This window comes from Mobula birostris, chromosome 12 (assembly GCF_030028105.1).
Source record: "Mobula birostris isolate sMobBir1 chromosome 12, sMobBir1.hap1, whole genome shotgun sequence".
Taxonomy (NCBI): Eukaryota; Metazoa; Chordata; class Chondrichthyes; order Myliobatiformes; family Myliobatidae; genus Mobula; species Mobula birostris.
Window position 1 is genome coordinate 19,290,585 of NC_092381.1, and position 24,016 is coordinate 19,314,600.

Below are 24,016 nucleotides of genomic sequence, written 5' to 3' on the forward strand. Positions count from 1 at the left end.
TGATGAGTGCTGTATTGCACAGAGAGGAGGATGTAGGTTGGTAATTGGTGAGTGCTGTATTGCACAGAGGGGAGGATGGTAGGCTGATAATTGCTGAGCACTGTATTGCACCGAGGGGAGGATGGTAGGCTGATAATTGGTGAGCACTGTATTGCATGGAGGGGAGGATGGTGGGCTGATAATTGGTGAGCACTGTATTGCACAGAGGGGAGGACTGATGAGCGTGAAGTGCATTTTCCAAACATTGAATTGACTCGCCCAACTTGGGATGTGGCGTCAGTCCCTCCCTCCTGAATTACCTTCCCAACTTCCCCGACGCACGGAATGAACAAATTCTACTGATGTAGTAGAAAACTGGAGGGAAATTTTAATTCTAAAGGGATACTTACGCGTTGCGATTCAGCTGCTGACCCACCATTTTGCTGTTGTGAACTTGGCAAAAGGTGGATTGTGTAGGTTAGAAATGAATTGCTTTGAGAAGTTTCCATATTTTTTGCGGTTTTCTCATTTCATTATTTATTATGCCATTCTTTTTTATATTTTATCAACCCCTGTGTTTTACAGACATGTCTGACAATATAATCTTCTGAGTCATTTCACTGCAGTAGTGCAACAATGGACAGAAAAAAAGTCAGCCTTTACAATGAAAACTACTTACCAATGGTTTTACATGAACTGGTGATCAAAGTTATCCTATTCCATTGTGCCTAGTCTGTGGCAAACAACTTACAAATTTAGCATTGGCTCCAACAAAATTGAAAAGACACATAACTACAAATCACAGTCATATGACACATAAAAATGCAGATTATCTTAAATGGCTATTGGAATCTCAAAACAAACAGAGTAAAGCTTTGTTAATGAAGTCACAGTCAGTAAAGATGATCAGGAAACAACTTATTTAGTAGCAGAACTTATTACCCAGAAAAGGAAAAGTCACACAGTTGGTTAGAACCTAATAACGCCAGCAGGTAAAATTATAGTGGGTAAAATGCAAGGACAAGATGCAGTACGTGAAATTGAAAAGGTTTCACTCTCAAACAGTACAACAAATTGACTTATTGGTGACATGCCACATGATGCTGAAGAGGTTTGTGTGATAAGCTGAAAACAATAACAACTTCTCTATCTAAGGTTGATGATTCAACAGATTTCACCAATAAATGTCATATTTTAGCATTTGTAAGATTTGTAAATGATGGTGAAATTCAATAAAACTTTTTCTGTTGTAAAGAGCTGCCTGAAACAAGCAAAGGCCAAGATATATTTAATGCCCTGTCTTCAATCTGGAAACAAAAAGTCTGTCTTGGAAGAACCGTGGTTTTTAGTAACTTCACAGTTCAACATTGTCAATAAATTTTCATGTTGTAAATAGCATTAATTAAAATCGATTTACAACTTTTAGTTAAGTTAAATCTACTGAGCCTACCTTTAGAAAAATTAAATCCTATTTTGGCTTATACGAGTTATTTAGCAGAAATTTATTTTGTTTGCCTTATGAATTTTTAAAATTTCTGAAAGAGAAAGAAAGAGATTAGTTTTAAGAAATGTAAGCCAAGCTTAGCTACCTTTTTTCCCAAAAATGTTGGCTAAAAATTCATTCTCTACTCAAGAGCATTGACAAATATTTTTGGACTATTATATCTACAACTTACTGATCACGCTAACGTACTGCGAGCTGTAGATATAATAATTTTTACACAGCAGTTCACTGAGACCTGAAAATTATTTCAAGGGTTCTTCCAGGGCAAAAAGTTTGAGAAAGGCTGATTTAGGGCATTATCCCAAAGTACGGACCTAAGGCTTGCCACAAAATGGAGAGAATGGAATTTTATGGGATAAGTCAATTCTAAAGAGCTGGTTTAGATTAGGGAAATTCAGAAAGAAATGGATAGATTTATACATGGAGATGTTATATTCATTGGGGATCAGTAGAAGTTGACAAGCTAATGGTACATGGAGAAGAAAGTCTCTTGTAAGACAAACTGTAAAATCTTTAGTGCCTGTTAAAATATGTAATAGTTTTCAGTTTTTCAAAGTTCAAAGATTAAAGTAAATTTATCGTCAAAGTACTATACATATATGTCAGCATATTCAACCCTGAGAATCTTTTTCTTGTGGGCACATACAATATAATCAATGAAAGACTGCACCCAACAGGACGGTCAAACAGCAAGTGTGCAAAAATTAACAAACTGTGCAAATACAAAAGAAAAATAATAATAAATAAATAAGCAATAAATATCGAGAACATGACATGAAGAGTCCTTGAAAGTGAGTCCATAGGTTGTAGGAACAGTTCAGTGATGGATTCAGTTATCACCACAGGTTCAAGAGTCTCATGGTTGAGGGGTAATAACTGTTCCTGAACCTGGTGCCGTGGGTTCTGAGGTTCCTATACATTCTTCCTGATGGCAACAGTGAAAAGGGAGCATGGCATCGGTGGTGGGGTTCCTTGATGATTCATGTTGCTTTCCTGTCACAGCGCTCTGTGTAGACATGCTCAGTGCTGGGGAGGGCTTTACCCATGATGGACTGGACCATATCCATTACTTTTTGCAGGGTTTTCCGTTCAAGGGCATTGGTGGTTCTGTACCTGGCTGTGACGCAACCAGTCAATATATTCTCCGCTACACATCTGTAAAAGTTTGTCAAAGTTTTAGATGTCAAGCTGAAACTTCGCAAGCTTCTAAGGAAGTCGAGGCGCTGCCATACTTTCTTCACATGGCTCTTACATGCTTTAGCCAGGACATATCCTCTGAAAGATTAATACTAAAGAATTTAAAGCTGCTGACTCATTACCTCTGATCTCCCTATAAGGACTGGCTCATGGACCTCTGCTTTCCTCCTTCTGAAGTCAATAATCAGATCCTTGGTCTTGCTGACATTGAATGAACGGTTGCTGTGGCATCACTCAGCCAGATTTTCAGTCTCCCTCCTGTGTGCTGATTTGTTGTCGCTTTTGATTTGGCCTATGACAGTGTTGTCAGCAAACTTAAATATGTCATTGAAGCTGTTTAACTTCACAGTCATACATATAAAGCTAGTAGAGCAGGAGACTAAGCACACAGCCTTGTGGTGCACCTGTGCCAATGGAGATTGTGGAGGAGACTCTGTCCTACTGTGAATGCCTGTAAGAAAATGAAGCACAAGGTAGTATATCCTCACATCACCCTGGTCTGGTTTGGTGCAGCAGTCTCTCACAATATACAAAAACTACAGCAAGCTGTCAGGTCAGCAGAAAAGGTATTTGGCTACAGTCTACAAGCACTGCAGGACCTGTACGTGTCTAGGACACTGCGGACACTACCCACCCAACAAACAACCTTTTCCTAAAGCTCCCATCTGAAAAGCGCTATAGGGCTATTAAAACAAAATCTGAACACTATTTTAAAAATATCTTCCCCTGGGCCATTAATCTGGTCAGCCATTATAGTTAGCCCTTCCCCACTTTCCTCTATCTATTACTTGAGTCACTACACTGTAAACACTTTAAATCACTTTTTATAATGCTGCTAAAAATTGTAAATATACTGTATGCTGGTATTTGTGTATTTATCCAAGATTCAAATTTATTTGTCACGTGTGCATTGAAACACAGTGAGTGTGTCGTTTGTGTTAAGTGTTCTGGGGGCACCCCGCAGGTGACACCACACATTCCAATGCAAACATAGCATGCTCACAATGCATGGCAGAACAACACAGAACACATCATGCAACAAACCATCAACAGCAAAAACCAAACAACAGGAATTCTGCAGATGCTGGAAATTCAAGCAACACTCATCAAAGTTGCTGGTGAACGCAGCAGGCCAAGCAGCATCTGTAGGAAGAGGTGCAGTCGATGTTTCAGGCCGAGACCCTTCGTCCTGCCTGAAACGTCGACTGCACCTCTTCCTACAGATGCTGCTTGGCCTGCTGCGTTCACCAGCAACTTTGATGTGTGTTACAGCAAAAACCAAGTTCTGTTCCTCCCTTCCACCCGTGCACGTGCACAGTCCTTCAACTCCAGAACGGGCCTCCAGCAAACACAAACTTGGGCTTTGGCCTCCTCAGTGGACTCACAGAGGTTCGTAGACTTGGCTTTGATAATGAACCTCGACTTCTAGACTTCTGTATACACATTTTATTCCATAGCCATACTTTAACCTCTAAGTTTATTTTTTTTTATATAATTCTTTATAATTGTTGAATGCTGTTATTTTTTGCTGCATGCTGCGCCAACACACCACAGCAAATTCCTAATACATGTAAATGTGTATGGCAAATAAAGTTGATCCTTGATTTTACATTATATGATCAAACAAAGTAGTAGAACATATTTTATTAAAGAAAATTGGAATCATTAGAGACTATATAGTGCTTAGTGAAACCATTTTTCTCTGCAAAAATTTGAGTTATCTATTTTTCTTTTGTATTGCTGAAATCTTCCTCCAGATATATAGATAAAATCCTCTTTTTATTAATTACATATGAAATTATGTTAAAGCATTTTACGTTACTTTAGGCCTCAGCATGAAAATATTTCTTTAACTTTACGTAACCCCATGTGTCAAATTGTCAATCCATTGATTTTTTTTTCACTTACTTACCTTTCAAGATGGTGCAAAATGTTAAAAGAACTTCTATTTTATTTTGCACTAATTCTTTTGTATCAAAGAAAGAAATACCTAGGTTTTTAAAAAATCTTGTTTGTTCCAGTAACTTTTTGTTCATCATATCACTTTTCTGCGTCCTTGCTGTGCTTTTCAGAATCAGAATTAGTTTTAATATGTCTGACATATATCGTGAAATTTGTTGTTATGTGGCAGCAGTATATTGTAATACGTGATAGTAAAAACTGTGAATTACAGTAAGATGTATATATTTCTATATATAAAATTAAATAAGTAATGCAAAAAAGTAGTGAGGTCATATTTATGGGCTCAAAGTCCATTCAGAAATCTGATAGCAAGAGGTGAAGAAGCTGTTCCTGAATCGTTGAGGGCGTGCCTTCAGGCTCCTGTATCTTCTCCCTGATGGTAGCAATGAGAAGAGGGCATGTCCTGGGTGATGGGAGTCCTTAATGATGGATGTCAACTTTTTGAGGCATCACTCCTTGAAGATGTCCAGGAACTGACTGAGTTTTCAAGTTTCTGCAGCTTAATTCAATATGGTGCAGTGCCCCCTCCCCGTACCAGATGGTGATAAAGCCAGTTAGAATGTGCTCATGGTACATCTGTAGAAATTTGTGAGTGTCTTTGGTGACATACCTAATCTCCTCAAACTCCTAACGAAGTATAGCTGCAGTCATGCCTTCTTCATAACTGCATCAATATGTTGGGATAGACCCTCAGAAATATTGACACCCAGGAACTTGAGACTGCTCACTCTTTCCACTTCTGATCCCCTATGAGGACTGGCGTGTGTTCCCTCGTCTTACCCTTTCTGAAGTCCACAATCAATTCTTTGGTCCTACTGACTTTGAGTGCAAGGTTGTTGCTGCGACACCACTCAACTAGTTGATCTGTCTCGCTCCTGTATGCCTTCTCATCACCATCTGAAATTCTGCCAACAAAATGTAGATTTCCAGGACTCTTACATTCTTTTTGTTAAAGTTAATTACTAGGTTTTGTCAAATCTCATTTATGATCATTATTCAGCTTTGTTCATGTAAGAAATGTGTTATTTATACAACAACAATTTTTTGTTATTTAGAGAACTTTTCTCCAATTCTGTTGCTCAATTTTTCTAAAGAAATTCAGATCTGTTCTGCATCCAAATAGACAAGCCTAGTTCAGATTGACTAAGGTCTGAGTTATCAACTAATGCCATCTATAGACTGAGTTAATAAACCACTACAATGATAGTACTGCCACCAGAGCCAGTGTTAATTCACCACAAAATGCTGTGCCATGTCGATATTCAGCCAGTATTCTTGCAAATGATCAAGTGGTTTTCAGCACGATTAATACTGAGTGTGATTTTACAAAATATCAATTCATGCCAGATTGTGATTCCAAGAACTGTCTGTGTAAACTGTTCTGTTAAGTGGTGATACTGCCCTTTCTCAATTACGATTTAAAATAATCTGATTCTAGGAGAGCTTTCCAGTATATGAGCTAAAAAAAATTACGAAAATAGCAGCTTCATTTGTGGTTCTGATCTCTTAGGAAAATTTAGGGAGAGAGGTTTCATTCGATAAAATCTCCTTAAAGCACAAGGCCCCACTTTTACAATTCTGGTTAAATTAGGATAATTACAGTAATAGCAGTTTATAAATAATTCTATCTGAGTGCATGATTAAAATGTGATTTATGGAACTTTGAACAAGGCTATGTTACAGCTTGAAGTGCTGCCCCTGGTTAATTTGTCCATCTTCTTTCATTTAGAGGATATTTAGTGAAACTGTGATTACTGTATAATGAGCTAATTGTAATATTATTGCCCTATGGCTCTGGAATGAAGGCAAGCTATTTCTTCATAAAATAGGACATGAGTAAATCTTTGTATCCAAGATGTTTGCACTGTTTATCTTTAGACATTCATAATGTAAACATTGAGAAAAATATTGCAAACATTACAACAGTTTATATTGAAATTTGCTTCAGCATATTTAAAACTTCATTAATCTTTGAAGTTACAATAACATATAACATATAATCTAAATTTGTGGTTAATTTCATTCAAAAATTTAGAATCTAGATGACTAGGAATGCATGGAATAAATATTGACTAATTCCTTTGTGCATTTTCAAAGTTAAATGTTCAAAGTACATTTGTTATCAAAGTCTGTATGCAGTATACAACCCTGAGATTTGTCTTCTCCACAGGTAGCCACAAAACAAAGAGAACTATGGAACCTGTTGAAAGAAAAGCATCAATCCCTCCCCCACATGCAAGCAGCAAAAAAAAGAGCAAAAAACACAATAGAAAACACAAAATTGAAAGAGTCCAGACATATTCAGTTCAGCTCAACGTTGGTTATTCTAAATTGAGATTGCTACACTAATAGCAGTTTATAATTATAAATACATTTTGACAGCACTTACTGGATTTGCTGACATATTCTGATGCTTACTTAATTTAAGAAAAATAATGTAACAACACAGACAAAACACGGGTATAAAAGCAAATTCTGCAAAATGCCTCACTTTGTTTCTAATATTCAGCATGTACTTTAAAAAATGAATAATGTAGATTCCATTCTACTTAAGTGTGCTAGTTATTTTTACGTATCAGTAGTGGCACATTAGGCTGACTGCCTTGAAAGAAATATATTTTCTGAGCTGCAACAAAATAGAAGGCCATGTGAATACCTTTCTTTCTTAATATGTAGTTTGAATTCAGTCTTATGCATTCTGTTTAAATAGTGGTAGTCACTGTAGCTCATTTGACGGTTTCCTCACTTAGAAATTACAAATTTTGATTTCAGGCCCTTTTCTACAAACGAGTATAAAAATGTAGGCTGATGCTCTGGAGTACTAAAGGTTCTTGGCAGGGCCACGTCACTGGTGAGATATGCTCCTAAGTCCGGAAGCAAGGTTTCCAATCTGAAATGTCAACAATTTCTTTCCCAACACTGATGCTATTTGACGTGCTGCAGTCCTCCGTCAGGTTGTTTGTTGCTTCAGATTCATCTGCAGACCCTTGGGACTGTTAAGATCTCACAAGTGGATATAAATTATGACAAAACATTATCTTGGAACATCATTAATCTATCCCTCAGTTTCATATTATGAAAGAAGGATTGGGTGCAGTAAACATGCTATTATTACAATCAATAAAATGGCAGGAGTATGCTACCTTCAAAACCACACCCATCTTGTAAAAAATGATACCGACGCCACCTGTGATAGAGCCTGTGAGCACCTGCAGCTTAGGACTGGTGATGTGAGTCATTCTTATCCCCGTAAGACCTTATCCTCACAAGACTTCCTAAGAGTATCATGTTTTTCATAACCTTTAACATCAATGTATTTGTATAGTGCTCTTAACACTATATAATGTCCCAATTACAAGTTTAATTGTCATTCAACCATATATGTGCTGTAATTGTTATATGGTTGTACGTAAATATGACCAAATGAAATCGTACCTTCAGGGCCAAGGTGCAAAACACGATACCAACACAACACAACACATAATGCATACAGCACATTTAGTTACGATAGCAGAAAACATAGTCACAAAAAATATTATATAGCCCAAGTCCCTGTGTACAGACATCCCACCACTCCCGGAAGTTCCAGGAGTCTCCTGCATATTAATAGTGCCTCCTTGATGCCCGCAAATTATATACAATTTCACGGAATTCAATTGTTTTGAGAGCGAGTGAGCGAGAGAAAGCAAGAGAGAGCGCGAGAGCGACCACAAGAGAGAGAGAGCGTGAGCGAGAGAGCGCCATGGCAGAGTGTTCCAAAAAAAGAAAAAACAAAACGTACTTCACCCCAGACTACACTAAATTGTACCCCTGCCTAATAGGGGTCAAAATAATGACAGTGTTGCTCGCTGCGCTGTTTGCAACAGTGACTTTTCTATTGCCCATGGTGGGTTAAGACTGTAAAAGACATGTTGAGGTGAGTTTAACAAGTGTCATTCATTCATTAGCATAGCTAATGTTATTTAAACTAGCTGGCTAGCTGCTAAGGAGCTACTCTATTGCAGACATCCCACCTCTCCTGGAAGTTCCAGGAGTCTCCTGCAACTTGATGGTGCTACCTCCCTGAAATGAGTTTTTGCAGGGTGGGATGTCTGTGTGTAGCATGGCACGTCGATTGATGGTGCATGGGATGTCTCTCTGGTCCAGCTTGGAGTATTAGAGTACATTCTAGCCAGAGAAACATTTGGATCAAAAATTAGTGGTTGTTACCTCAGTGAAAATTAGTTTATTTTGGAAACTTGTATTATTTGATGGCGTAAGACGACTTTTACCCCAACTCAAATAAAATACAATGTGCTGTTGAAATATACAAGGTAGTGCAATCTTAACTTTCATCCCTTTGTCACCAGCCGAAAAAAATATTAGATTTTACTGGCTAATCGTAGATACAACAAAGTAAATGAATTATTTTAAAGTGTTTTATTTTGAATAAAATAGGGTAGTAAATGCAGACTGAATATTCAATTTCAAAACATTCAGACAAAAAATAGCTTTCAGGGCACGGGGAGTGGAACCAATTGGGCAGCGTGTATTTTTTGAAAAAAAAACTTTAATCGTACACAAAAAAACAAAAGCGAATCTCCCTACATTCTTAATATCATTTGGTCAATATATTCAGTAGTGTTAACGCATATTTGTACAGCATCTTTGTGTGTTGTTTTGTACAGTGGTACCATTGCCACTCATGTAGCTGACTGGGATGACATATTATAAGAACTTCCCCACCGGACTCAGCCTCCGAATGCAAAACAGCAGAAGCTTGCACACACGCACAAATTAATGAGGTGTTTTGATGAAATCTCGAGGCTCCGGGGAGGTGGCGGCCAGCCTCTGAAAGCCTGCCCCTCGCCGTGTGACGGAACGATTAGCGTGCCGGACCACGGAGGGAGGCGCCAGTCATCGAGCAGCAGCGACGACGACAGGCAGCTATGGACGGCCTAAGAGGCAGCAACCGCAACTGGGGTATCAGCGACAACGACGGCATGAGAGGCTCGAACCGGGGCTGGAGCTCCACGGATTCAGACGGGCTGCGAGGTAAAGTAGGCACGGGGAGCGGAAAAGGACGGGGAGACGAGGCACGGCGGCCGTCTCGTCACCTTCCTCCATTTTCTTTTCTGACACCAGGCCGCATGGTACCGCGGGAACCCGGGCCGCCTTCTCCACTGCGGGCGACTGGCCTCCACCTTGGCCCTCACCCCGCTCCATGTGGATGTGAGTGTGCCAAGCAGTTGCGATGGACGATCTACCTTCTCCATTTGGTCGGGCGGAGGCCGCGCTCCTGCTTTAAAATGGCCGTCGGCCTCTCTCTCTCTCCCTGTCCAGGCGATCGGTTACGGGGTGAAAATCCTGTGCGGCTCTTCCTTCCTCCTGCCTCTATCTTAACAAAACGATTCTATCTCAGCGCTCGCCATCCCCTCCGGCAGCGGCTTGTTTTCTCATTCGGTGCCTGCTTGCATGTATCTAAAGGGAAGTAAATCTCCCATGAAGAATTCAGTCTGCAGCTGCTCCAATTACATTAAATGCGCGCAGTGGAACCACCGGCCTCAGGTGATTGTTTTTTTCTTTCTCTCGCTGTCCTTTGTTGCTTGCTTTGTTAAGCAGTTCTTGTTAAGGGGAAGTATCGGGCAAAATATGGATAAAATACTTAAAAACGTTGTTGAATTTAAGTGGGGCGTAAAGGTATAGAACTGTGTTCCCAGTATCATCCTTTGTCACAACTTAGCTATTAACCTGCCTCTGAATGGTCAAACATACCTTTCGTTTTGGAAGTATGAATTGTTAGCCCTCAGTTTCTCACAACACAGTGAGACTGTTCAGCCTATCAAGACTATGCGAGTTGTAGCCCAGTCTCTCACGTTCTACTTTGATTCTTCTACCACCCACCTACACTTGGAATGTCTGAATAGCTAATTAACTTTGTAATGCACACACCTTTGAAATGTAGGAGGAATCTAGAGTAGTTTGAGGAAATAGGTGGCTATAATGAGAGAGTGCATCCTCCAGTCAGCATTGAAGCAGCTCATGGTGCTGGTTTTGTTTGCTTTTATTACAGTTGAGTTTAGATTCAGTGTTTGGGAAAGGATGTATTTGTACAATGTGGCTTTGTGTGTGGTAGGTCATATCTAACTAATCTCATAAGAGTTTTTCCCCTGGATGATACTAGGAAAGTTGATGAAGGAAAGGCAGTCATTGTTGTTTACATCCCACATGGGAGGCTGATCCAGAAGATTCAGTCACTTGGCATTCAGGATGAAAAGTAAATTAGATTCAACATAAGTTTAGCAGGAGAAGCCAGAAAGTAGTACTGGGTGGTTGCCTCTGCCTGTGACTATTGATGTGCTGTAGATATTACTGTTGGGTCTATTGTTTGAAATCTTTGTTAATGATTTAGAAGATAATATGGTAAACTGGATTAGCAAATTTTCAGATGACACCAAGATTGGGGGTGTAGTGGACAGCAAGGAAGGCTGTCAAAGCTTGCAGCATAATATGAACCAGCTAGGGAAAGGGGCATAGTTTTAAGGAAATAGGTACTGAGGGGATGTCAGATGTGAGTTTTTTCACACAGTGGTGGTGAAAGCGGATACAATAGAGTCTTTTAAGAGCCTCTTAGATACATGGAGCTTAGAAAGATAGAGGGCAATGTGCTAGGGAAATTCTAGGCTGTCTCTAAAATAGGTTACATGGTCAGCACAACATTGTGGGCTGAAGGGCCTGTTATGTGTTGTAAATGTCTGTTTAATGCAGCCAAGCGTGAGGTATTGCACTTTGGGAGGACAAACACAGTGAACGGTCGAGCACTGAGGAGTGTGATAGAACAGATGGACCTTGGAATTTAGATCCATCATTCCTTGAATGTGGCATCACAGGGTCATAAAGAGGGCCTTTGGCACATTGGCCTTCATAAATCAGAGCAGCGGGTTTAGGAGTTGGGATGTTGTATAATATGTTGATGGGGCCAGATTTAAAATATTCTGTGCAGTTCTGCTCACCTACCTACAGGAAAGATCTCTATAAGATTGCAGAGAGAATTTACAAGGATGTTGCAAGGACTTGACCTGAGTTACAGGGATATGTTGAATAAGTTAGGACTTTACTTTCAGGAATTTATGAGAATGAGAGGAGACATGATAGAGGTATACAGTATTGAGGGGAAACATGCTTTGTACAATGAAGTTAGTTGAGACTAGAACTAGAGATCATAAGTTAAAAGTGAAAGGTGAAATTTGTAAGGGGAACCTGAGGGGGAACATCTTCACTCAGGGTGGTGACAGTGTAAAACGAGCTGCCAGCATAAGTGTTGAGAAGTTTGAATATGTATACGGATAGGAAGGTATGGAGGGTTATTGTCTGGATGTGGGTTAATGGGAATAGAATAACAGTTAAACATGGACTGGATGGGCTGAAGGGCCTGTTTCTGTGCTGTAGGGCTCTATTTCTAGTTGCTTACAATTTCAGAAATAAAAACCTTTGCAATTAAAATGTTTCGTAATTTAATATAATTGGTAATTTAAACTGGGGGTCCCTTTTCAAAGCTATGCTTAAGTTTACATTTGATGATGCAATATTGTTAAATTTGGTTTAATGGTTCTTAGGTTAATAATGTATTGCTATTGTACCTACAGCAAAGCCCAAATAACTGGAAGAAGGTAACTTTTGCATGCAAAAGGACAGCCCCAACATGATTTTATCTTGCTTTACCTTAATCCTGGGTTCTTGTGCTTCTTATCAGCAAAATCTGCTAATTTTGAACTCCCAAAATCTTGTCTTGCTCCTTTCCTCTTGGTAGAGATATTTTTCCTTCTTTGATCAAGCAGTTAGTAATTGCTACTCCTTTGTCTGAAAGTCACATTTTTTCCAGCTTGGCTCCTTAGGAGAGCTTGGATCCTTTTTTCAATTTGAACATGAGATTCTGCAGATGCTGGAACATCAGAGTAACGCAAAAGATGTTGGAAGAACTCAGCAGGTCAGGCAACATTTACGGAGAGGAGTAGGGTTGATATTGTGGGCTGAGTTTGTGTTTGGTAATTTGATTGGGAGAGTATGACAACCTATAAAGTCATCAGAATTCTTGGCATATGTCTTAAAATTTGTTACGTGGTAGCAGTACAATGCAAGTCAAAAAAGTCACTATTTTACAATAAAAAGAAGAATAATGAGGTCGTGTTTATGGGGTCATGGAGTATTCAAGAAATCTGGCAGACGGGAAGAAATTGCCATTAAAACATTGAGCGGCAAAATATCACCAATTGGCACTGACTTCAAAACTTTCCACGAAGAGCTAAAAATTGAGCCTTTTTTAATCCCTAGTGTTAATTTGAAAAACTTCCCGGTGCTTGGTAACAATGATCTCACCATAGAGACATGGGAGACTGCGAATGCTGATACACAAAGTGCTGGAGGAACTTGGCAATCAGGCGGCATCTATGGAGAGAAATGGACAGTTGACGTATTGGTTCAAGACCCTTCACCTGGTCCAGGTGTTCAAGTTTCCTGAGCATTCAAATCGAGCAATTATCTGAGCCAGAGACAACAGAAGTAATCATCAATAACTTTTTAAGAATTACATAAAGTATAAAAGCTTGGAATGTCTTCATGATTAATATCTCTGTTTTGCTATTCAAGTGAAACAGCTGTGCAGTAGATTTTAAGGGACAGTTTACTAAAGAGTAACTTATGGCTTAGAACCCCAGTAAAAACTCACTTGGGCCTTGAATTCCAGGGCTACTTAGTAAGAATTCATGTCAGTTAATGATTCTCACCTGATCATTTTCCCCAGAAAGCTATAACCTAAAAGGGTACTGGTAACAACTTTAAACTTATGTTTTTAAAGTATATCAGTAACAGTCCTGTGGTTGCCTTTGGTTTCGGTAGTGAACACCGCAATGTACTAAGACCCCACATAATACTACCCTGCATGGCGCTGATTGGTTACAACGCAGTTATTCAATTCTTCATTGAAATTTTAACTGTGACAAAAATTCATTGGAAACAACACTTAAGCCTTCTCAAGAGTGGCTGCCATTACAGTGAATATTTAACAAGCCAATGAGAGCGCTTTACATTGACTGTGAGGGGCTCACAGCCAATCAGGTATTAGTTCGTGCTCTGCCTCTCCCGCATGTGTAAACACTCTTGCTCTCTCGCCAATTTATTCTATTTTTTTCCCGTAATGTCTGGAAAACGGCCTGCAACTTCCAGTGAGGGTAGTACATCTAAGAAGGCTCGGAAAAACATTAGAACGAAATGTGAAAATCCTAGGGTTTCAGGTATAACCAATCATTCAAAATGTTGTTGAACTGGCCAATGAAGCGGGATTAGAGGATGCTAATGATGGCAATGTTGAAGAGTTACTGCATTCTCATGGTGAAAGCCTTAGTAACGAAGAGCTTCGAGAACTGGCAGAGCAATGTATCCTGGGTGAATCTGAGGACACGGTTGGGGAAGAGGAAACACTAGCAAGAAATCTCAGCACAAAATTCCTCAGCACTAGCATCACTATAATCGCACAAATCATGGACCCGTTCATCGATAATGACCCTGACTAGGGGCGAAGCAACAAGGCAAAGAGGGGTGTTCTCATTATGATTTCCTGCTACCGAGAACTGCTTATCAGCCTGGTCCCTCCTCTGAGATGCAACCACCACCTACTTCCCTCTGCTGCTACTGCAGTGTGTTGCTGCTCTGTTTCACTGATGTACAGGTTAGGCCTACTTGTCTGTTCGTTACTTCACAAATTACTGTCTGTACAGAAAATAATATCATTTATCTCAGGTTTGAATTTTTCAAAATCAGATACACATGTCCATTTATGTAATGTTATAATGACCACGCACATTGCTGATTTATATGGCAGTCCGCCTCCAAGGAACGCATCTTCAACATTAAGCAGGGTCTGAGTGTACTTTAAATTGATAACTTTTTTACCACTTGAGCTCCATCTAGTGTGCGTTGTAGGTGGTGAATTTTCTTCAAAAATGAATGCTTTGATTTTCTGACTCTCAGCTATCTGGACTATTCCTCTTCTCACCCTGTCTCTTGCAAAAACGCCATCCCCTTCTCGCAATTCCTCTGTCTCTGCCGCATCTGCTCTCAGGATGAGGCTTTTCATTCTAGGACGAGGGAGATGTCTTCCTTTTTTAAAGAAAGGGGCTTCCCTTCCTCCACTATCAACTCTGCTCTTAAACGCATCTCCCCCATTTCACGTACATCTGCTCTCACTCCATCCTCTCGCCACCCCACTAGGAATAGGGTTCCCCTGGTCCTCACCTACCACCCCACCAGCCTCCGGGTCCAACATTATTCTCCGTAACTTCCGCCACCTCCAATGGGATCCCACCACTAAGCACATCTTTCCCTCCCCCCCCCTCTGCATTCCGCAGGGATTGCTCCCTACACAACTCCCTTGTCCATTCGTCCCCCCCATCCCTCCCCACTGATCTCCCTCCTGGCACTTATCCGTGTAAGCGGAACAAGTGCTACACATGCCCTTACACTTCCTCCCTTACCACCATTCAGGGACCCAAACAGTCCTTCCAGGTGAGGCAACACTTCACTTGTGAGTCGACTGGGGTGATATACTGCGTCCGGTGCTCCCGATGTGGCCTTTTATATATTGGCGAGACCCGACGCAGACTGGGAGACCGCTTTGCTGAACATCTACGCTCTGTCCGCCAGAGAAAGCAGGATCTCCCAGTGGCCACACATTTTAATTTCACATCCCATTCCCATTCTGACATGTCTATCCACGGCCTCCTCTACTGTAAAGATGAAGCCACACTCAGGTTGGAGGAACAACACCTTATATTCCGTCTGGGTAGCCTCCAACCTGATGGCATGAACATCGACTTTTCTAACTTCCGCTAAGGCCCCACCTCCCCCTCGTACCCCATCTGTTACTCATTTTTATGTACACATTCTTTCTCTCACTCTCCTTTTTCTCCCTCTGTCCCTCTGAATATACCTCTTGCCCATCCTCAGGGTTCCCCCCCCCCCCCCGTCTTTCTTCCCGGACCTCCTGTCCCATGATCCTCTCGTATCCCCTTTTGCCAATCACCTGTCCAGCTCTTTGCTCCATCCCTCCCCCTCCTGTCTTCTCCTATCATTTTGGATCTCCCCCTCCCCCTCCAACATTCAAATCCCTTACTCACTCTTCCTTCAGTTAGTCCTGAGGAAGGGTCTCAGCCTGAAACGTCGACTGCACCTCTTCCTAGAGATGCTGCTTGGCCTGCTGCGTTCACCAGCAACTTTGATGTGTGTTGCTTGAATTTCCAGCATCTGCAGAATTCCTGTTGTTTGCGCTTTGATTTTTCATTGTCAACATGCAAGCATGTGTAACTTCTATATTATTCGGTTTTGTGATCAATTTTAAGTTGATGAGTACGGACTCCCTTCAAGTTCTTTGTCACTCTGTGTCTGTTACATGACGAAGTCAAGATCCTAAACAGACCAACCACAGGTTCGTTTTCAAAACAGCCTAGTGTTAAGGGATAGCAACACACATAAAAGTTACTGGTGAATGCAGCAGGCTAGGCAGCATCTATAGGAAGAGGTACAGTCGACGTTTCAGGGCTGACGAAGGGTCTCGGCCCGAAACTTTGACTGTACGTCTTCCTATAGATGCTGCCTGGCCTGCTGCGTTCACCAGCAACTCTTATGTGTGTTGCTTGAAATTCCAGCATCTGCAGATTTCCTCGTGTTTGCGTTTTTAGTGTTAAGGGATGGTGTGTCATTGCATAATTCTATTCTAACTGCTTAAAGAGCGATGGATGCTGGATATCTGAAATGATTAAAAAATGTTAACAATACTTAGCTGTCAATTGACATCTTTGGAAAGACAAACGGAATTACTATTTGAGGCTGAAGATTCTTCATCACAACTGGAAAAAATAAAAATGTTACTAAAAACAAAACTGATTTTTAAAAATCTCTTTCTGCCCAGTACACCCTATTGGGAACTTTCTCTTCTAGTTCTGATGAAAGGATTCACCCTGAAATATAAATACTATTTTTCTTTTCCTAGATGCTGCCTGACCTGCTGAATTTTCTCTTTTTGTTCTGAGTTTCCAGCATTTTTAGAATTTTTTTTAGTTTCATTTCTGGAAGAGCAGTTGAAGTTGATATTTTATCAGAAGTATTGACTCTTTGGCCATCTCACAACACAATAGAATGAGGGAGGAAGTAAATTATTCTTGACCCTGGGGGATTGCCCAGTAATTGCTAGATTATGTTGGAAAACTACATAGGTGGCTTTGATATAACAAATGTAGAAAATACAGTATGTTCTGCAAAGAACTTCATTTTGGATCTTGGGGTCCAAATACATAGCTTCCTGGAAGTAGATGTGTTAAACAAGGTGTTTGACTTGTGTCTTCATTGGTGAAGGCATTGGGTATTCAAGCAAGGAAATAGTGTTGCAGCTCTGTAACTGGTTAGAGCACATTTGGCGTATTGCGTAGAGTTCTGGTTGCCCCTTACAGGAAGGATGACGTGGCCTTGGAAGAGGTACATCAGAATCAGATCGATTATTATCAGCAAATGTTAATTTTTTTTTGTGGCAACAGTACTGTGCACGGCATAGTCACAAAAATAAATAAATAATACAAAAGAAGAACAGAAGAGGATTGAAGTGTGTGAGCAACGAGAAGCTGGGCATACCAGTTGTTTGCTGTCGAGCATTGGAGGCTGAGGGTAGAACTTATAAGTTTATATAAAACAGATTGTGAGAGGTATAGATACAGTAGATGGTCAGGGTCTTCCCAGGGCACAAATGCTTAAAAGCTGGATAACATACTTTTAAGGTGAGAGAAAATTAAAAGTTCTTCAAGACATATTTCATCTACACTAGAAAATGCTGCCTGTGATAGAAACATTTCTGATGGTCTCAATATAGAGGGCTATGGCTCACAAGCTGGCAGAAGAGTCTGCTTCGTTATTGGAAACATCTGTTCAGATGCTATATTGTACTTTTCTATGCTTGTTGCGGTGGAGAATGTGATTGGAAGTGCTGCTGCTCTCTATTACTTGGCATTCTACTCAAACTTGCTAGATTCTCCATATTGTCAGTGTTTAAGCTTTCTTGAAGTTCTTGCTTTCGTTGTGACTGTATATCTGTATATCATTGTTTTAGTATTTAAGTAGGCAAATTAACTTTTTAAATTGTTGATTTGTATAAATGCACAGAATGATAGCATGGTAGTCCACAAACCATCAATAGATTCTGGTCTGTTAGATTTCTTGGCTGACATCTTGTAGTTTCAATCTTATTGTTGAACAACAATGTATTGGAAAGAAGCACAATAGGGTGTTGCTTATTGAGTATTTTAAATAACTTTCCCAAACACTTCCTTTAAGTAGCTGAAGCTAGGGTGTGGAAAATTTGTTTTGAGTAGGGTGCAGTTATAGTGATGAAGTGTAACAAAACCACAAACAGAAATTCAGCTTGATTTCAGAAGTTGTCATTGGGGGATTAGGGTAAATTCCAGTGTATAAGCTGACCCCCCCCCCCCATTTTCAAGGTTAAAAAAGTGACCTTTTCATGTTACCTTTGTATAAGCTGACCCCTTTTGTAGAGGTTTTTGATTTAACCAGAAAAGATCACAAGAGCTCACATGTCGGTACTCAGCTTTGCCAGTTCTGGAACCTGGAAATTTTGTGAACCAGTACCTGCTAAGAAAATAGGCCTACGCATTGTAGAGCATTATAAGCAAATTCTTAATAAATAAATCAGGGAGGGAAGTTTTGGATTAGGTTCCCAATGGTAAAGAATCCTCTGAAATGTAAACCCTATGAAACCATTTAGCGCCCATCGTAATCTTGTTAAAACATAACATGGGGTGGCGGGATCAGTACGTGTACTCAGTATTGAGCTTGCGACCACCATGTACAAAAGATTAAAACAAATGCGATATGATGCTGGCTTCAAGCTGAAGGTTGTTTATTTTACTAAAGGAACAAATAATTCTGCAGCTGCTAAGAAGTTTAGTGTTAACGAGAAACAAGTGAGAGAGTGGAGAAAGGCAGAGGACACGCTGAGGGAAATGCCAAAGACGAAATGTTGAAACCACGGGAAAACATGCCAGTGACCAGAACTGGAAGAAAAAGTTTGATTGGGTGAATCACCAGCAATCGTCTGGATACATTGTTACCAGAGAAATGACTCAAGTTCAAGCGTTGAAATGGGCCGAAAAACACCGTGAGGTCAGCGAAAATTTCAAAGCTACGTGAAGTTGGTGTACCGGATTTATGAATAGACGTGATCTTGTGTTGAGACAAATAACAAAGATTGCTCAGAAGTTGCCGAGCGACCTTGAGAATAAGATTATGGCCTTCCAATAGTTTGTGATCAAGCATCGAGAGGCACATTCTTACCCGCTCTCACTGATTGGTGACATGGACGAGACACCAATGTTCTTTGGTTTTGCTGGCAACCACACTGTCAATAAGAAGGGGGAGAAAACTGTCCTTGTCAAAACAACTGGACACAAGAAGCAACATTTTACTGTCGTGTTGACGTGTATGGCTGATGGGACCAGACTACCACCGATGGTGATTTTTAAGAGGAAAACATTCCCAAAGAAAGAGAAATTCCCACGGGGTGTTGTTTACTTTCAAGAACGCGGCTGGATGGACGAAGCGGGTTGCTTGAAGTGGGTTAAAGAGCTGTGGCATCGACGTCCCAAAGGTTTCAGCAAGGCTACTTCTCTGGGACATGTTCAAAGCGCACTTGTCAGGTGAGACAAAAGCAGCACTAAAAGCTGAAAATACGGACATTGCAGTCATCCCTGGTGGTTTGACGTCTGTGCTCCAGCCACTAGATTCTCGGAGAGTCAGACAATGAAGAGTGTGAGAGTTTCAAGCTCTGAATGTTTGACGACAGCAGTGTGTACAAGTAAATTGAGAAACAGAATGTGTTTTGTAGATCTTTCCTTTTGTGTAGATTTCATAAGCATTAGTATTTTATTTTGTACTTGACTCAAAAACAGCCAATAAATACAACCTGTCTTCTGTGTATTTGTTTTTCCAAAGTTGACACCCTCTGTATAAGCTGACCCCCTAATTTTAGGACCAAAATTTAGGGCAATATTCTCGGCTCATACACCAGAATTTACAGTAAAAATCAGTCACTTGTCAGGGATTTGGGTAATGGGTACACATCATGAATAAGCTATCAGAAGTAACGTTTCAATGGATAAATAACCAGCTCTAAATTTCATGGGTAAATAAAGGGTTTTTTTTTAGGCATGAATATGCAAGCTTTATTGTGCTGCTTGTCCTTTTTGAGCTGAGAACACTGGAGAGAGTTGGAATTGGACAGAGCATTCTAATATGGTAATTCAGAGAGAACTTTGGTTGCCTTGTCTATTTTCCCTCCTCAAACAACTAACTTGCGTTTGTACACTTCAAACGCAGGATAGGTCAGGAGCTACATTGGAACATGATGAAACAAGGCAGGTGATCTCATCTACAATGCCAGCCAATACCTTTTTGAGCATTTCAATTGAATTTATAGTAATTCATCACTTGCAGATTTTCAGTATTACAAAGAATGCATGGGTTGTCACATACAGTACTGTAGTAATTTTCTGTATTGCACTGCACTACTGCAAAAGAAAACATTTCATGACGTGATGATAAACCTGATTCTGATGTGGGTCTCTATTCTGGACTGAGAGTGGAATCACAGTTGGGGAAAAGGTGGAAGGGAGCGTGAAGGGAGCAGGAAGAACCTATTGTCTCAGGGCTGGGTGTGTCTGCACCCACGTCATCTCCTGCCCCGGCATGTCTTCTCTGCCACCTATACCACACCACTTCCAAGGTGCTCCACCTTCACTATTCCCAACTTCCTTTGTTCTCACCCGATTTACAAGTTCACTATCTGTTCCATGTTAACAAATACAGTCCAACACAAAAGTCGTTGGCACCCTTGTTTTACATATATTTGCCTAAGACTTTTGCACAGTACTGTAGAAACAGTCTGTATTGCATGTTGTGTAGCCTTTTTAGTTCAGTGCTTTGCTTAGAGAAGCATAAACCAGGATCTCTTCCTTTCTATAAATAGAGAAATCATCATACCTTAAATTTGGCAATACAATTATTTGTATTTTCTTTGATGGCAGGTGGATCGGAATGGTTCAACAGTGGCACCAGCAGCAATTGGAACAGCCGGGATAACTGGAAATCAGGTGGGACCTGAATGGCTAAGTGGCATCAATAGGAGTAGCACTGGAAATTATCTTGATTTGTGCATTATCTTTACTGACAAGAACACCTGTGTTGCCACAGCTGCCTTGATATTTATTTAATAAGTAAAATTGATTGGATGTTTGAAATTTAAAAAATTAGTCTGTTACATTATAACATTACCTGTTAAGTATGATGGCAGTCATTTTAAGTGATCTGCAGTTCTTGTACACCAATGGCTGTCGGGTTAGTTGAAAGCCCAATTTCAGGGCGTCTGAGTCACTCTGGAGGCCGAAGAATATGGACTGTCTTGGGGTTAGAGTGTGTCAGTGGCGAGGAGGAATGGGGCTTGTTTTCTTTATTGAGATGCAAGCAGCGTGGAATAGACCTTTCCAGCCCTTTGAACAACACCACCCAGCGATCCTCTGGTTTAATCCTAGCCTACTCACAGGATAATTTAGTGTCCAATTAACCTACCAACCAGCATGTTTTTGGACTGGAGACCGGAGGAAACCCACGGAGAGAACATAGCAGCAGCAGGAATTGAACCTGGGCCACTGGTACTGTCAAACATTGTGCTAACCACTACTCTACTTTGCTGTTCCATCTCATGCGCATTCATCCTGTTCAGTCCTGAAAGAATTTTGTTGGCCAAAATTCCTGATCGTCCCTCCTCTACTTACATATCATCGTGCTTTTGAACTTTTAGGATTCTTGTTTTTAAAAAAAGACACTTCTTATGATTAGTAATTGATGTCTAATTTCTGAATCAGCCTTTTTGTTTATAAAATAATATAATTTTGCACTTGTGATTTGAGATGCTTGTCATTGGTAGCTTGCCAAATAATTTGCACTTTATTGTTTTTATTTAAAAAAATAGAGCCCAAGCTACTTAGCATCTGCTCTATAAACTAATTACAGACTCATTTAGTTTGAATTGCTGATAGAATATCACCTAGAATTTGAGAGTGGAAAATCTGCTAATGAAGTTGACACAATAAAGTACATCATAACCAAATATCAATTTGAGCACATCTCTTGGCAGAAGACTGCTGAAAGTAATATCTTAAAATATTCTTGGGATTCTTAATTATCCAATCTTGTTACAATCTGAAACTTTGAAGGTTGTCCTGTAGCAATGAATTAATATTTTCTCACTGCTAACTGCAGTACAGTACTCAGCCTGACTTACTGAGTTCCTCCAGCATTTTGTTTATTGCTCTGGATTTCCAGCATTTGTAGAATCTCTTGTGTTTTTTTACTACTGTACCTCTGCCTTCATTGCTATCTTTTTGAATTGGGCAAGCGATATTTTTAAATCCCTAACTCGCTCTTTAGTAGCAAGATAAGTTCCTGTTATGAAAAGTGTAAGCAATAATTTACTGTTAAATCTGTTAAATGATGGTTGAATGGGTGAAATTTTGATAAACCAAGTAGTTGGAGCAGAGTCTTTAGGGGAATTAATACCTGCCAAGGAAGGCAAAATGTTATTTCTTACATATTTCAGTTGTATGAAACTTAAATGAATCCACCAAGGAAAAAGTACATGTCTTAACTTGTAAGGCATAGAGGTTAGGAACTGTGTATTGCTACATGAGTGATGTAAGCAATTAGCAGTTGCAAATGTGTCGGTGTATATTCTCAGCCTGAGAAAGGAGAAAGCTACAATTTTGACTAGGTCTCCACTGTAGGCCTGCAGCTTTTGTTGCAGTATCCGTATTTCACAATGAACTTCCATTGTTAATAATTGCCTGAGTTTTGGGTATGCTTGTTTCTTTTTGACCTTATTTTTCAAACTGGTGTTCTATGGGTCAGAATTTGTGACTGTTCCATTTGTAGCTTCACAAATGAGCAATGAAATTGACCACGTGGCAGCACAACACATCCTCTTATGCTTAGTGTTTGTGTAAATTGGTGGATATATTATTCCCACGCACTACCAATCTGTCTCAAATTGAGAACAGATGTTGGACTTACCTGTATGACCAAGTACTGCCTTTTGTTCTATATTTACTCACAGAACTAACAAGATGGGAGAGTGAAGATGAATACTTAAGCTTTAATACAGAGAAAATGGAAATGGGAAATGTACATTCGGCCAATCTAGCTCTCCCTGTCGGTTAGTTGCATGCACTTAGATCATTTTGTCTCCCTTCTGGCTTAATGCCAAGCATACACCTGCCTGCTGTCATTTATCTTTGAATGCTACCAGTGAATGATGGTTCGATAAATTCTTCAATAATTATTGAATGTGAGCATTCATTTATCTGAGAGTTCAGCTGAAAGGTAACTTTCTTTTCCTCCATTAAAGGTATGATGAGTGGTGACTACGATCGAAGCTCTTACGGGAGCTCCAGGTCTTACCAGGAATCCTATTCTAATAGGAATGAGAGGTAGGTGAAATAAGCTTAGTAACTCACTTTCTATATTTAGACTTGTTTCTAGTCTTTATAGCATTCTGCTTATGAATTAATGTGTCAGTACCAGTGATAATATCTTAACATAACCAGCCAGGTTATCTTGAAATAATACTGCCGAGTTATGAAATTTGAAATCCTGAGTCAAATTGTGTTGGCCTGCTTTCTATTGCTAATTAATACTTGATCTGCACCAAAGCTGCTAATTAAACCTGTTGAAATTTTATTTGTGCAGTATAGCTTGAAGCAAAAACACAACTATAATCATTTCTCTCTCCCCGAGCTTTGAATGATTGTCCTCTTTAGTTAAAACCCCAGTAGAGGCAGGCACAAAATCTCACCAGAATTGGATGTGTTTTAGTGTAGAAGATGAACATTTTCTTTTGCATTGGGAGATGGGATGGGCATTGAGTGGTAAATTTAACAAGTTAAATAACAAAGTCTTCTAAGGAGCTTTAAAAATGCATTATTAAAAAGGCTATTGTGAGAAAAGCCTTTTTAATTTGTGGACTGTTCCATATAGACATCTGACTCAAACATTTTGAATTAAGTATTTATACCTATTCCCAAGTATTGCTTTTCACCTAGTGAGCCAAAAGGTTTGGTTGTGCTCAATCCTTCATGGCAATTGCAGTTTAAGATTTCTAAACACTGGGAACTTTAAAAGTTCATCAGTGGAAATCAGTCCCAAATATAACTCAACCTGGTGACAAAAAAAATTGGTTTATTCCTTTAAATTTGTTTCTAATAGACACAAAACCACATCACACAAGAA

The 24,016-nt window shown here is 39.9% G+C and overlaps 1 protein-coding gene across 3 annotated transcripts in view; it reads left to right on the forward strand.

Annotated features, from left to right (window-relative positions):
• Positions 1-9,504: 9,504 nt before the first annotated feature.
• Positions 9,505-24,016, forward strand: part of znf326 (zinc finger protein 326) — a 38,103-nt gene continuing 23,591 nt past the window's right edge. The window contains exons 1-4 of one of the 3 annotated variants that reach the window (XM_072273408.1): positions 9,505-9,676; positions 20,761-20,826; positions 22,845-22,943; positions 23,136-23,217. In XM_072273408.1, coding sequence (XP_072129509.1) covers positions 9,571-9,676; positions 20,761-20,826; positions 22,845-22,943; positions 23,136-23,217 — 353 coding nt within the window. In that variant the 5' untranslated portion in view covers positions 9,505-9,570. The remainder of the gene's footprint in view (positions 9,677-20,760; positions 20,827-22,844; positions 22,944-23,135; positions 23,218-24,016) is intronic. The other 2 variants (XM_072273407.1, XM_072273409.1) reach the window with 2 other exon arrangements.